The 15387-nt window shown below is 43.0% G+C and overlaps 1 protein-coding gene across 1 annotated transcript; it reads left to right on the top strand.

Annotated features, from left to right (window-relative positions):
- The first annotated feature begins 3856 nt into the window (after positions 1-3856).
- Positions 3857-10345, top strand: LOC137364942 (deleted in malignant brain tumors 1 protein-like). Its single transcript, XM_068027819.1, has 6 exons — positions 3857-3902; positions 8136-8450; positions 9583-9900; positions 9984-10064; positions 10153-10299; positions 10341-10345. The coding sequence occupies exons 1-6, from the start codon at positions 3899-3901 to the stop codon at positions 10343-10345; spliced, it is 870 nt and encodes a 289-aa protein (XP_067883920.1). The 5' UTR covers positions 3857-3898.
- Positions 10346-15387: the final 5042 nt, after the last annotated feature.

The raw sequence follows: 15387 nt of genomic DNA, 5'->3' as shown, positions 1-15387 counted from the left end.
TATTTCAGATTTCCAACATCTGCAGTATTTTGCTTTTGTGTTGCTGTGGTAATTCCAATTGTTTTTTGATGGATAATTTGTATAAAGTATGGATAGATAATCGTGTACATAAGATTCAACTTTTATACCCATTTTCTATTTTGCTGTTTCTATGCAGAGGATGATTTATAAATTATTTGGATTTGGATTGGTTTCCAATACAGGGAAACATGGACCTCGATTGCTTGATGGGACGAACAGATGCTCTGGCCGGGTGGAGGTGCTGCACGGAGACCAGTGGGGGACGCTGTGTGACATGTACTTTGATCTGGAAGACGCCAACGTGGTCTGCGAGCACTTGCAGTGTGGGACAGTAACCTCAATCCCGGGAGGAGCTCACTTTGGGAAGGGAGCCGGTCCAGTGTGGAAGGAAAGTTGCAGGTGTCGGCGGAATGAGACGCGATTGTGGGATTGTCCTGTTTCATCCTGGGAACAGTTTAGCTGCTCCCATGAAAATGATGCCAGTGTCATCTGTACGGGTGAGTCATCTCAGTCAATTGAACTGAAATACACCAACTGTTCTGCTGTCAAGCATCATTAACTATTTCCACAGGTCGCTGATTCACTAGTTTTGCTGATCCCATGCTTCCTTCGACACTAAGATTCTGAGATGTGTTTGTCGGTTTATTGGTCTGAATTAAATTACAAATGAATCAAAGAGCTTCACTCCAGTAAACATTGAATACATACAATGTCTAGTGATTAGTACTTATCGCTCATATAATATCTGTTTTGTGGTAAATCTAGGGCACTATTCAAGGGGCATATAATCAGCAATTTGCTCCCAGGACCACTGCCATTGCATAGAAATGTTGCTCGAGCATTGAAACTGTGATCAATGTTGGTCGTTCAAATATGAATTATCATGGAATTCTCTGCAATGATCAGTTGTATAATAGAAAACACCGTGAACCTGTTTCCAGCCAAATAGCGTGAGATAAATTTACATTTCCATTACATCAAGGGCAATAAAATAATAGCGACTGAAGTAACTCGTTATTTCACCAATATGCCATGTCTTTGATTCTTTCACAAACTTGATGTAAATTACAATTCTCCCAGTTATCCCTCAGCCAGTGCCCTCTTACAACAGATTATCTGCTCAGTTAACTGATCGCTGTACATGGGACATTAATCAACGCAAATTGCTCCCACGTTTCACAATTTAACATATCGGTAATAAAAACAGTAAGTGCTGAAAATACTCAGAAGTTCTGGCAGCATCTACGGTGAAAAAAACAGAATCAACCTTACAGTTTGCTGATCTTTCATCAGATCTTAGAGATTTAACAGTTTTTAAAGAAAGGGGAAAGCAAGGAAAGAACGAAAGGAACAATCTGTGATATGGTGGAAGGCAGGAAAAATTAAATGGTAAATGGGACAATGCAAGGCAGAAAGAGATAGGAATGGGCCAAGTGAAAAACACATTTCGACAGGAGCTGCAAATTGGAAGGCAAGACATCGTCCAAAAAAGGGGAGGGAATCTTTCCTGAAATTGCTGAATTCAGTGTTCATTCCAAAAGCCTGTAAAGAGTCGAGTGGAAAGAGGAAGTGCTGTTTCTCAAACTTATGTTAATCTTCATTGGAACTGTGTCGGAGAAAGAGGAGAGAGATGTCAGAGTGGGAGCGGAATAAATAATGAAAAGGACAGGCAACTGGAAGCTAAAGGTAAAGCTTGCAGACTGAACAAAGGTGTTGTGCAAAGTAAGCACTCAATTATGTTTGGTGTCCTAATGTAAAGGAGACGGTATCATGATCAGTCAATACAGTGAATACAGTATACTAAAGAGAAAGCAGTACGAGAAAATCGCTGTTTTACTTGGAAGCAGTATTTGGCGGCTTGGATGGTGAGAAAGGTGGAGGTAACAGGGCATTGGTTGCACCTCCTGCGCATTCATGGGTAGGTCCTGGGGGAAGGGGTGCTGAGAATGATTGAAGAGTGAATCAGGGTGCCACAGAGTGAAAGGTCCCTTCAGAATGTTAAAAGTGGAGGGAAGGGGAAGATGTGCTTTGTAGTGGCACCACATTAAAGGTGGTGGAAATGGTGGAAGATGATCTGTTGAATATGGAAGCTGATGGAGTGGAAGATGAGGAGAATCAGAATCCTATCATTGTTCCGGGAAGGGGAAAGGGTGAAAGCAGACGTATGGGGAATGGAATGGACGTGCTTGAGGGCCCTGTCAAACATGGTGGGTGGATGAGGAGGTGAGGAGAGTCCTCGGTTGAGGAAAAAGGAATACATATCTGGAACCACTGATATAGAAGGTTGTATCACCAGACATTGCAGATGGAGCAAGTGAAAAAATGTGATAGAGTCATTCGAAGAATTGGGGTGTGAGGAAGCATCGACAAGGTAACTGTGAGAGTCACTGGGTTTACTCTTTATATTAGTTAATAACCTATGCCCAGAATCAGAGACAGAGATGTTGAGGAAGAGAACGGAAGAGTTGAAGATGGACCATGTGAATATAAGGAGGATAAATTGGAAGAAAAGTTGATAATTTTTAAGTACAGGGCGAGAGCTGGAATATCAGTGCATGTGGACAGGAGGACGACCTTCAGTCCCTCGGCTATCACCTGCAGTTCATTTTACCCTCTGTCCCCAGTTCAGCAACCGTAAGCTACTCGGTCCGTCTCTAAAATGTATTTACAGAGAAAAGGTAATGGTGAAAATGACCTTTCAACAAGCCTTCTGAACAATGATGACAGGAATAGTAACCATTAATATTAATGACTTTTCGGGTGGCAGTAAATTCTGAGATATTTTGCTTCAGTTTCACCATTCTCAATGTGTTTCATATTGTAGATGAAAATTGGTCGCTAAGACTGACTAACGGGGGAAGGTGGTGTGATGGGCGAGTGGAGATTTACTACAATGGCAGCTGGGGGAGATTGCAGGATAGACACTGGACCCTGAATGATGCCAACGTAGTCTGTACACAGCTGGGTTGTGGTGAAGCGACAGCCGCTTACAACTATTCAAAGGACGGAGAGAGTGAAGGACCCATCTGGGTGAATGATGTCCAGTGTGAAGGAAGCGAATTGCAGCTCCAGAACTGCATCTTATTCACATTGAATTCGTCTCTCACTGACAGTATGGATGTAGGGGTCCTGTGTTGAGGTAAGCAAATTCTTCACTGCTTTTACAAAAACATAAAAGTGAAATGTCTAATCTGCTGAGAAAAGTGATAATATCGGTTACTTGTTCCTGGGTTTCTCAAACCAGTAATTTCACTCGAGGAGAGTGGGAGAGGATGGTGGGCGGTCGGGGAGCTGGGGTGGTGTACAGAGAGAGAGGACACGGACACAATTAAAAAGCAAGAACGTTTGTATTACAGAAATTTCAATTAACACATACATCCCAAGAGGTTTAACAGGAATGTAAACGGAGAGAAAACTGACACAGAGCCAAACAAAAAGATGTTAGAGTGGGTGACGAAATTCTTAGTCAGATGGTTGGATTTGAAGAGCCGGAGCCACGGAAATATTTCTGGTGGAAATTCAGATCTGGGGGTTAGATGGTTAAAGGCAAAACTGAAAGTTGTGGGCAATTGAAGTGGGTGAAGTACAAGAAGCTGTGTTCAGAGAAAAGCAGAGTTCCTGAAATGATTCAGGCTGGAGACGGTTATACTGATGCAGGGGGAGAGCATGAAGGTGTCTGAACAGGAAGATCATATTTGGAAACTCTAGGTATTGATCGCAGGGAAACCAATAGATCGTCGAGTGCCATGGCGTTCCTGAGAGGGGCTTCATGTCGGGCAGGCAACAAAACTTTGGATGAGCTGATGTTTCTGGAGGATGCAAGATGGGTGATCGCCCAGGAGAACATTGAAATATTCGATTCTGCAGGCAACAAAGCATGGGTGAGCATTTCGGCAGCAGATGGGCTGAGGCAGGAAGGGAGGTGAATGATGATAGAGGTGAAAGATAACGGCCTTCTGATAAAGAGAATACGGAATTGGATTCTCAGCTGTGGTATCAAATCCGGCGCCAAGCTTGCAATCAGTTCTACTGTATAGTATATAAGTGGAGGTAACTGTGTGGGAGTTGGTCTGGTGCAAGTTTCATTAGGTTGTGTATAAAAGTAGACAGATGTTTTGGACTAGACACTTTAAAGTTTCATTGTGTAGCATGTTAATGCAGGCATGTGTTCTGGGGATGTTGCATTATGCAGAGTGTAGTTTAGTTTTGTTTAGTTTAGAGATACAACACTGAAACAGGCCCTTCGGCCCACCGAGTCTGTGCCGACCATCAACCACCCATTTATACTAATCGTGCACTAATCCCATATACCTACCACATCCCCATCTGTCCCTATATTTCCCTACCACCGCTCGGGGCAATTTATAATGGCCAATTTACCTAACATCCTGCAAGTCTTTTGGCTTGAGTGTGGGCAGATGTTTTCGGGTTGTTCCAATGAACATTTATTTGCATACGACATGTGGAACTTACAACATATGAGATCGTTAATGATTCAGATTTGATACCGATTGGTTACAGTAAGCATTTTCTTCGGACACTGCGGAAATCAATACATTCCAGCGTTTCACGTCAGAAGTTTACAGTGCTGAATGGTTATTACACACTCAGTCACTGGACAGAGTAGAGTATGTCATCTTGTTCTTCAGTTAGGTAAATGTTAAGCTCCACACAACATTTATGCCCACCGACAGAAGCCATGTGTCTTCTCCTTGTCTTCTACTTCTGTATCTGATGGGTCACATTGCTGCTGTTTATTCTCCAAGGTGCCTGACGCAATTAGTCCAATCATTTTTGTCCAGTCCAGATTAAATACTGGTTTCTGTTCAGCCAGGAGGCCTACACATCTGGCGTTCAATTGCCCATAGGCGCTTCCTGATCCTGTCCAAAATTTTGCAGAGAGATCCTGTTTTCTGTCCTCTTTGGTCCGGTCCAACAGTCATATATTAATAGAATTAGTCGTTTAGTTCATTGATTTTGTACAGACAATAGCAATTGCTAATGTGCCTCACATGTTTCGTTTGCTCATTTAACATAATTGCAGCAGTCTGTCTGGACAGACAGGTCTGCATACTCTCTGTTCAGACATGCGGTTTATGTATCTAAAATTACTCAAATATATTCCTTGTCAAAGACAGAGTCCCATCCTTACAAAGGTAAGTGATTCTCTTATGCAATTAATATTAAATTGATTTATGATAATGTTAATAATGTTATAATCAACACAACCCGAGAACGTAGTTCTACACGAAGATACTGCATATTGTAAGGCTGATGTTTAAGGGTAGTACTTGTGGACCTTACATTCTCCAATATGAAGTGGAGTAATAAAGTAATAATGAAGTTATAAATAGCGTGGATTAAACTGCTGGTCTTGCCAGTGACACCAACATCCCCTGAAATAATTTAAAAAACAGAAAGGCACGGTGACATGTGGGGAACTATCTGGTAATATAATCCTGAATGGATCAATCACATAAAGCATCATTGGGTCCTCTTCATCTTCACTAAAACCTCCCGTTTGACAAAGATTATCCAGGAAGGCAAAGAAAACGCACAGCAAATAATCTCCATCATAAATCTTCCTCCTGAACCACTCCCCTGCCTCGTCCACCCTGGACTCCAAAAATAAGTGAGAGGAGCTCATCGACTTTTTGTCACAAAGTTCAAAAACATCCGTTCAGTCACCTCCACTACTTCCCTTTCTTCCACAACCCATCAGGCCTAACTTCCTATCAGTTCCCACCCCCATCCCATACGATCACCCTGAATTCACATTTCTTGTTTCTCTCCTAGAATCCTTCACTCTCTCTCTGAACCTGTGCTGTTTATGGTATCCACATTTTGCTGTCTCCACCTTATTTCTATTAAACAACTGAACACAAACATTCCCTTCCTGGGTTCCATGTTAGCTGGCAATATTAACAATTCTCTCTCTCTCTCTCTCTCTCTCTACATGTTCAGGCTCCTCTCCTTCAAATCAGCAGTCATCACACCTCTCCTCAGAAAGGAACCATTGACCACCTGTCCATGCAGGTTACGGCCCCAGCTCCAACTGTTCGTACCTCGCCAAAGTCCTTGAATGTGTTGTCGCCTCCCAAATCCATGCTCATCTTATATGAAGCTGCATGTTTCAATTCCGCAAATCAATTTTCTATCCACACCACAGGACGAAAACAAACGACATCCGAAGTGATTGTGGCAAACATAAACGATTCCACCTCCTCTTTCTTGACTTGTCTCAAATTTTTATATGATTGATCATGAAATACTTTTCCAATTCCTCCCCATTAACACCCGGCTGGGTGGGACTGCACTCAGCTGGTTCTAGTATTATCTATGCAGTCATGGTCAGAAAGTGGCCTGCAATGGCTTCATTCCTGCTCCTGCAAAGTCACCAAAAGATCGATCCTTTGACACTTCATTACTCATTTACATGCTGCCTTTCAGCGATATCCGCAAACACAGCCTCAGCTTCCACATGTATCTCACTGTATCCAACTCTCCTCACATTCAACACTCTTGAGCCCTCCAATGCCTGTACACTTTCAGAATTCCAGGCTGACATTCAGTACTGCATCAGCAGAAAATTCCTCCAACTCAGTATTGAAAAGATAGAAACCATCAGTCCTCATCGCATGTTTCCTTGCCGCCAACGCCATTTCTCGCCATGCCAACTGTCTGTCACTCAGCCAGACAGCTTGTAATCTTGGTGTTATATTTGACCCCAGAGTGATCCTCCTATCAAATCTCTATATCCTCATTAACACTGTCTATTTTCACCTCCATGACATCACCCGCATTTGCCCTTATCTCGTCTTGTCGATAGCGTTGTTCCCTCCAGACTCCATGATGCTAATGCAATCCTGGCTGGCTTCACTCGTTACAACCTCTGCAAGCTCCGCTGTCTCGACCATTTGCCACTCAGGCATCTGCCCTCTGCTCACTGACCTACTTTGCCCAGCAATGAGCGGTTTTAAAATTCTCATCCTTGTTTTCAAATCCCTTCCTGGCCTCACAGCTCCTGTCTTTGCAATCGGCTCCAGATTGACAGCTCCCAGTTCTGGCTTCTTGAGCTTTCCTGGTTTTAATTGTGCACCATTGGCGGCCGTGCCTTTATTTGCAAAGGTCACATGCTCTAGAATTACTTCCTTAAATCTCTCTGCCTGTCAACCAGTCTTTCCTGCTTTAAGACGTTCCATAAAAACTAACTCTTTGACTTAGCTTTTGGTCATCAGACCGAATATATTTTTCGGTGCTCTGTGTTAAAATTTCTTTGGTATCACTCCTGTATCGCCCCTTGGGATGTTTCATTACGTTAATGGCGCTAGATAAATGCAAGGCACTTGTAATTGAAGATGAGGGAAATAGGAGATGGCAGTAAATGTCTGACCAAGATAACAAATCAGGATTGGGCGGCACAGTGGCGCAGTGGTTAGCACTACAGCCTCACAGCTCCAGGGACCCGGGTTAGATTCTGGGTACTGCCTGTGTGGAGTTTGCAAGTTCTCCCTGTGTCTGTGTGGGTTTTCTCCGGGTGCTCCGGTTTCCTCCCAAAAGCCAAAAGACTTGCAGGTTGGTAGGTAAATTGGCCATTATAAATTGTCACTGGTGTAGGTAGGTGGTAGGGAAATATAGGGACAGGTGGGGATGTTTGGTAGGAATATGGGATTAGTGTAGGATTAGTATAAATCGGTGGCTGATGGTCGGCACAGACTCGGTGGGCCGAAGGGCCTGTTTCACTGCTGTATCTCTAATCTCATAACATACATGGACAAGGAACATATACAGTTATATAACATGAGTATAAATTAACTGTTAATCGTGTGAGTGATTACCTGTTTGACACCGTCCCCAGCGTTCAAAACATAAAAGGGGAACTGGAGATCAGAACTTGTCAAAGCCAGATGTAATGGCATATCTGAAACATTGCCGTTCTTTACATTCTATGTAAGAAGTAAGTGCAAACAGATATTCTGTTGTATAGTTTTATTTACCTGTCACAGGTGCATTTAACGTTCTTTTTTTGAGCTGGTGATGGTAAAATCAGTTGTATTGAGTGATGATGTGAATGTCTATTGAAAGTATAATCCTCATGTACTGTTATCCAACAGACCACGTGCAGTTAAGGCTGTCTGACGGTGGAAGCCCATGGACTGGCCGAGTGGAGATTTATTACAATGGGACTTGGGGCTCAGTTTGTGATGATTCCTGGGATCTGGCGGACGCTGACGTGGTTTGCAAACAGCTGGGATGTGGAAAGGCATTGGACCTGGCGCTTCCTGCATCTTGTGGACCAGGCTCAGGGCCAGTTTGGTTGGATGAACTGAAGTGTTCCCGTAATGAATCATTTCTCTGGGAATGTCCCTCAGCATCGTGGGGCAACCACGACTGTTCTCATAAAGAAGATGTGAGGATCATGTGTTCAGGTAACGGTGCTTCCATGTGCCCATTTTCCGTAGTGTTGTGCACGTGGTTTCACAGGGAAGATATGACTTCGAATTACATACAATGGACAGCACGGAATCTGGCCATTCGGACTAACTGGTCAATGTGGTGTTTACGTTGCCCACGAGTATCACCCCACATTACTGCATCTAACCCACTTTGCATATCCTCTAGCTTCTTTCTGCCTCATGTACCTGTATAGCTTTACCTTAAAGGGATCAGTGCAAATCACCTCAGCAATTGCATGTGTTCGGAATTCAAAATTCAAACCACTCCCTAGGTACAAAGAAAACCAAATTCTCCTGAATTTCTTATTAGATTTATTCGTGATTATCCTATATTTATGATCACTGGCTTCGGTCCCTGTCACTTCAGAAGTGATTAGTGCCTCTGTATCCCGAGGTCTCTTTGCTGATCTATATCATTTTCACTCTTATTTTACAAGAAGTACGTGGCCTCTTTATTCTTCCTGTCAACACTGAGCACATTAGACTTATCTCTATTCAACTTATTTGGCAATTGCATGCCCATTCGTCCAGTTTATTAACGTCTTCCCGTATTTTGTCTCTGTCTTTCTTAGTGTTAACTATATCCCCAAATTGCTGTCATCTTAAATGTTGAAATTAATCTCCCTTGTCTAAATCCAAACCGTTCATGTAAATGTTGTGCAGCAGTGACCCCAGCTCTGTGGAACACCACTTCCCAACTTCCACCATTCTGGGTTACCACATTGTACCCGGACGGTATGCTTTGTAGCTGGTTTCCTATCATTCTTCCACTGATCTCTTGACTTCACAGGCTCTGACCCCAGTCATGATCCTTGTCAGACGCCTTCTGAAAAAAAAACATGCATATTACATCGACTGCATTATCCCTGTTATCTTTCTGTAACTTCTTCAAATAATTCAATAACGTTGTTTGTCTTTCTATTGTGAAATCCGTGTTGATTATTCTTTATTACTTTATGTGCTGTCGGTGTTTTTCTATCGCTTTTCTGAAATAATTTCTGGAAATCAGTGAACACAACCGGAACAGCATGTGTTGAGCTGTGCAGTATGAACATACAACGAGTTATCAATCTAACTATCCGGATATTTCTTGTGTCATTGACAGAGCACAAAGAGCTGCGGCTGGTGAATGGGAAGCATCGCTGTGAGGGGAGAGTGGAAGTGTTCGACAATGGCACCTGGGGAACAGTATGCTCGGATACACTTGATGGACCTGATGCAGAACTGATCTGCAAACAGTTAGAGTGCGGTCCCCTCAGTTCTATCGATTATTATGCTCAGTCATTTGGAGAAGGATCCGGACCCATTTGGCTTGATGGGATGGAATGTATTTCACACGAATCGTTCCTTTGGCAATGTCAAAAAGAACCGTGGGGTAAACACAACTGTGAACACAGGGAGGATGCTGGTGATGTTTGTTCAGGTAACACAACAAACCTCTAAATGTGCGAGTGTCATTTCAAACATTGGTGTCTGATACAGTCAACATGTTTCTCTTCTAAACAGAAGCAAAAGTAACTAAGGAGCAGCACCACAGATCAAAGGACTGCATTCGAGAATATGATTGTAAACGTGGGCTTTCACCAGGTGCTACTTCCTCTTTATTATACCAACTATCTGACATGTACTCCTTTCTTATACTACATCAATAATAACCATTGATTCTCTTTGCCAGATTCTGGACATTTGTTGCGCCTGTTTGGAGGTAACACCAACTGCTCCGGGAGAGTTGAGATATTGTGCAATAACAGCTGGGGCACGGTGTGTGATGACTCCTGGGATATGGCCGATGCCAATGTTGTCTGCAGACAGCTGGATTGTGGTCACGCTCTTTTGGCCCCAGGAGGAGCTACTTTTTCCCAGGGTGACGGTGTTAAATGGCTTGATGAGGTGAAATGCACTGGAAGCGAATCTTCTCTGGCCAACTGTCCTTCTTCATCGCCGGCTCAGTCTGACTGTGATCACAAGGAAGATGCCAGTGTGATTTGTTCCGGTGAGGGTGACAGGGTATGGAGAGTGGGGTTAGGGTTCATTGTTTTGTTAAATTGACTCACTAGTTCGGGAAATTAAGAGCAGTATTTATCGTTTAAATGGAAAGTGCTGAAATTTCATCCTCCTGAACTTTTTGTACAATATGCTCCACAGGGCTCGATGTGCCTCCAATTGCTGTCCCGTCCACATCTGCAGGTACTTACCATTATTAGTATCCTCGCCAGCGTTAGGGTTTGAATTAGTTGAATTGGTATTGTAGTCATTTTCTCAAGATGCTATGAGCACTTTCCCACTGACTGGAATATCTTTTCCTCACCGCATATTTCAAATGGTCTGTTTGAAATTTAGCTAATTCCAGATTCTGGCTGTACCTGAACTGTCGTGTTCTCATCAGAAACATGGGGGCACTGTCTCTGTAATTTAGACTGGCTCACACTTCCCTCTGGTGCAATGTGCACCACACATATTGCGGAATGTTCAGCCTGACTCATTGCCCAGAAGCAGTGGATATAATTATTAACTCCCTTTTGTAAATATGTTATCGTGCAAGACGGACTATGTATGTGTTAAACCTTTCTGTATTGTTGTCATTAAGAACAGGGATATAAAAGTACTTCCATCCGAGTTGCAATCTGCTTCGGAGTCCTGCTATTCTGTGTGTTGATCTCACTGATGGTGATTATACAGAAAAAGTCAATCAGAAGAGGTGAGGTTCATATCTTACCGCGGATCCAACGAAAGATCCCAGATATTGTGTCATATGCATGCAAAACTCTCGTTCCTTGCAGATTTCTATGGACGTTCACGTGGCCTTGTTAGAAGCACATTTTTTTTTTTTGCTGATTTTCTCCATTCAATGTGCTCTGGATTTAGTAAAATGTGACATTTAAAATGGAGAGTGATTTGAAGTGTCCACATTCACTGTGAGAGTTCAGCACATCATACATGAAACTCTGGAAAAATTTACTTATTGTAACAAAGGATCCGGAAGTTTAATTCAACTTTTTAAGCTGTGCATTCAACTAATTATTTGTCTGTTAATCTTCCTTCATCCATTGGTTATCAGTTCCAGCCTTTCAAATTCCGGCTCTGGGCATCCAATATCGAGCTGTCTAACCGTGTCTGACTGTTATTTTGACAGGTGATACTTGTATAGGACCTTCTGTATTCACCAGCGGTGATTCAACATTCCAAAACGACGCTTCCACTCATATTTCACCCATCCAAATCACTCCTGATTTATTATAAGAAATGGGAGGCTTAATAAATGACACTTTTCATAATAATATAAAGTTCCTATAGAAATAGACCTCTCTCTCTCTTAAGAAAGATTCTATAGCTGGGACAGCATAGGCGCCTAGCACTGCCAAGGATCCGACCAGAACAGGCTCTGTAACAAGACAGTCCTAAAGCTGATAAGATCGAGCCTTGCAACCTCACTGGGCAAGCAGTCGTTTACAAACGATCACAAGCAGGAGATCAGGTCATAGAGTCATAGATTAATAGAGTTATTCAGCACTGAAACAGTCCCTTCGGCTCAGCGTATCTCTGCCGGCCATCAGGCACCTATCTACTCTAATCCCATTTTCCAGCACTTGGCCCATGGTGTTGTATACGATGGCATTTCAATTGTTCATCTAAATACTTCTGAAATGTTGTGAGGGTTCCTGCCTCTACCACCTCTTCAGGCAATGTGTTCTAGAATCCAACCATCCTCTGGGTGATACTTTTCCCCTCAAATCACCTCGATATATCCTTCCCCTTACATTAAAACGATGCCCCCTGGTTGCCGACCCCTGCACTAAGAGAAAAGTTTTCTTCCTATCTCTCCATCAATACCCTTCATAATTTTGTATACCTCAATCATATTCCCTCCTCAGCCTTCTCTGTTCTAAAGAAAGCAACCCCAGGCTTTCCAGTCTCGCTTCATAACTGAAATGCTCCTACCCAGGCAACATCCTGGTGAATCTCCTCTGCACCCTCTCCAGTGCAATCACATCCTTCCTACAGTGCAGTTCCCAGAACTGTGCACAGTACTCCAGCTGTGGCCTAACTAGCGTTTTATGCTGCTCCATCATAACCTTTCTGCTCTTATATTATGTGCCTTGGCTAATAAAAGCAAGAATCCCATATTCTTTCCGAACCACCTTATCTTTCTATGCTGCTGCCTTCAGTGATCTTTGGACAAGGACACCAAGGTCCCTGTGACTCTCTGTACTTCCTATGGTACTACCATCCATTGTATATTCCCTTGCCTTGTTACTCCACCTAAAATGCATCACCTCACCCTTCACAGGATTAAATTCAATGTGCTGCTCCCTTGCCCATCTTAACAGCCCATCTATATCGTCCTGTAATTTAAGGCTTTCTTCCCAACTATTTACGACACCACAAGTTTTTGCATCATCTGCAAACTTACTCCTCATACCTCCTATATTCAGGTTTAGATGATTAATGTTCACTACAAACAGCAAGGGTCCCAGCACCGATCCCCGTGGTACATCACTGGTCACAGGCTTGCATTCAATAAAACAACCCTCGACCATTACTCTTTGCTTCCTACCACTCAGCCAATTTTGGATCCAATTTGTCAAATTGCCCTGGATCCCATTGGCTCTTACCTTCAAAAGGGAAATATTGAGAGTTCAGGGCTAACATGTTCCCATAGAGTTGAAGGTTTGGACGAACATTTCCAGGGATATTGTGGGTGTCAAGGGATATGGAGGATTGGATAAGGAGCAAAAAGGAGGCTATTGGCAGTTTCAGAGCGCTGAAAAACAGCGGACTCCCGAGAGGAGTACAGAAAGTATAGGGGGTACTTAAAAATTGAATTCGGAGAGCGAAGAGGGGGCATGCAATAACACTGGTGAGGAAGATCAAGGGAACGCCCAATGCATTTTTTAAAAGTATATCAAGGGCAAGAGGATAACCAGGAAAAGAATGGGACTGATTAGGGATCAAAATGACCGTCTGCAATGTGCAGGCAGAGGACGTAAATTCGGCTTTAATGGATTACTTTTCATCTGTGTTCACCATGGAGACGGACGATGGCGGTGTCGAGATCAGGGAGCGGGTTTGTGAAGTACTTAAACAAATTGGCATTGAAAGGCAGCAAGTGTTTGTTGTTTTAGCGGGCTTAAAATAGAAAAATCCCCAGGCCCAGATGAGATGTGACCTCGGCTGTTAAGTGAGGTAAGGGAAGATCCAGCAGGGGCTTTGACATACATTTTCAAATCCTCGCTGGCCACAGGAAATGGACCAGAGGATTTAAGGACAGTGAATGTCGTACCATTATTCAAGAAGGGTAGCAGGGTTAAACCAGGTAATTACAGGCAGGTGAATCTAACGTCAGTGGAAGGGAAAATATTGAAACAATTTTGAGGAACCCGATTAATCTCCAATTGGAGAGGCAGGCATTAATCAGGGACAGTCAGCATGGCTTTGTTAGGGAGAGATCGCTTCTAACAAACTTGATTGAAATTTTTTACTCAGTCAACACATTTGTCCTCAGTCTGCTGCAGGTGAACATAGGGATATGCAGTAAAATTGACACATAGACATGCATGAAAATACGCACAACAAAACTACTCTGCATTCACTGTACCCGACTTTGTCCCTTTACTTTCTCCGTCTCTGTGATTTGGATGTGTTCGCAGATAATTTACTGTTCAACGCTCGTGGGTTGCAACTAAACTTTCATCTTCCCACCCTCCATCTGACAGGTTCTGTCACTAGTGGCAAGGGTTCACCGGCTGGTTTATACCAAGCAATTTATGAAGAGATTGGGAATATTCCACCTGGCAAGGATTCCTATCAGATCCGGCGTTCAGGTCTGTGTTTTATATTTCATGCCGAATGTTCACAAGACAAATGTCACTTCCACTTAACTACCCCATGTTAATGGTCAGTTTACTGACTGAACACTGTCAGAAATCCGCTCGCTATCCCCAGGTGAAGGAGTCATATCACAGTGCGAGTGTGTCTATATCTGTGCGTATTGCAAGATTAGCAATGGGGTTGGGAAGATTTCCACCCATTGCTACTGCTTAAAGAACGTGATTTCTGTTTGTTTGTAACTATCATATCATTTTACTCCATTTAAGCAAGACCACAAATAGACACTGCTCTCAGGAGGAGACAGTCACATTGACACACAGTTTATTTCTCTAAGTGACTGGATTTCTGGATCAGAAACACGTCTCCATCAGGAACTCCTTAACTGAAGTCGGTGGTTTCTCCAAAAAACATATCCTAACACTTTGTATTCTGAAGTTTAACATTAATCTACAAATTCTGTTTCACAATACTGGGGCAACAACACTAGCAAATCGATAAAAGTTTTGTCTTGCGATATATTTAGAGGGCAATTTAACCATTGAGATTAATTTCTCAGGTTGCAAAAAAAAACAGTAAAGAACAAATCCGTTATTCGTCTCCTTGCACTCTTTACACTTTTCTGCCCCATTATCCGGGGTGGGGTTCGGGTTTAAAGCCACCACCATCCATTTGAGACTCTGAAATTGAAAGAAACGCGGACAGTTTGGAGGGATTCTGGATTATGAAACTGTGCGAACTGATTATGTTTTACACTATTGTCTCTGCTCTGATGTCTGAAATCTGAACCACCAGCTGTACTGCGTATTGTTTTAACTGCTCGCTGGATGAGCCAACATATTTGGTCCATCCCGAGTTGCTCTTGAACTACTGCAGTCCCTGTGATAAATGTTTCACAATCGTGTCAGATACAAAGTCCCAGGACATTGTCACCAGATGATGACGGCATTATGTTATTTGCTGGAACGTCCCAATCGATCTCTCCAATAACCATCCATGTTTGTGTTTAACAGTTGCTGATTCCATTGAGTCCCTAAATCGGATTGAATATTACACCAGTCACAGTTTGGGTGATACGGATCCT

Source organism: Heterodontus francisci, unplaced genomic scaffold, assembly GCF_036365525.1.
Source record: "Heterodontus francisci isolate sHetFra1 unplaced genomic scaffold, sHetFra1.hap1 HAP1_SCAFFOLD_53, whole genome shotgun sequence".
Classification (NCBI taxonomy): Eukaryota; Metazoa; Chordata; class Chondrichthyes; order Heterodontiformes; family Heterodontidae; genus Heterodontus; species Heterodontus francisci.
Note: the sequence above shows the minus strand (reverse complement) of the source record. Positions and strands in the feature narration are given on the sequence as shown.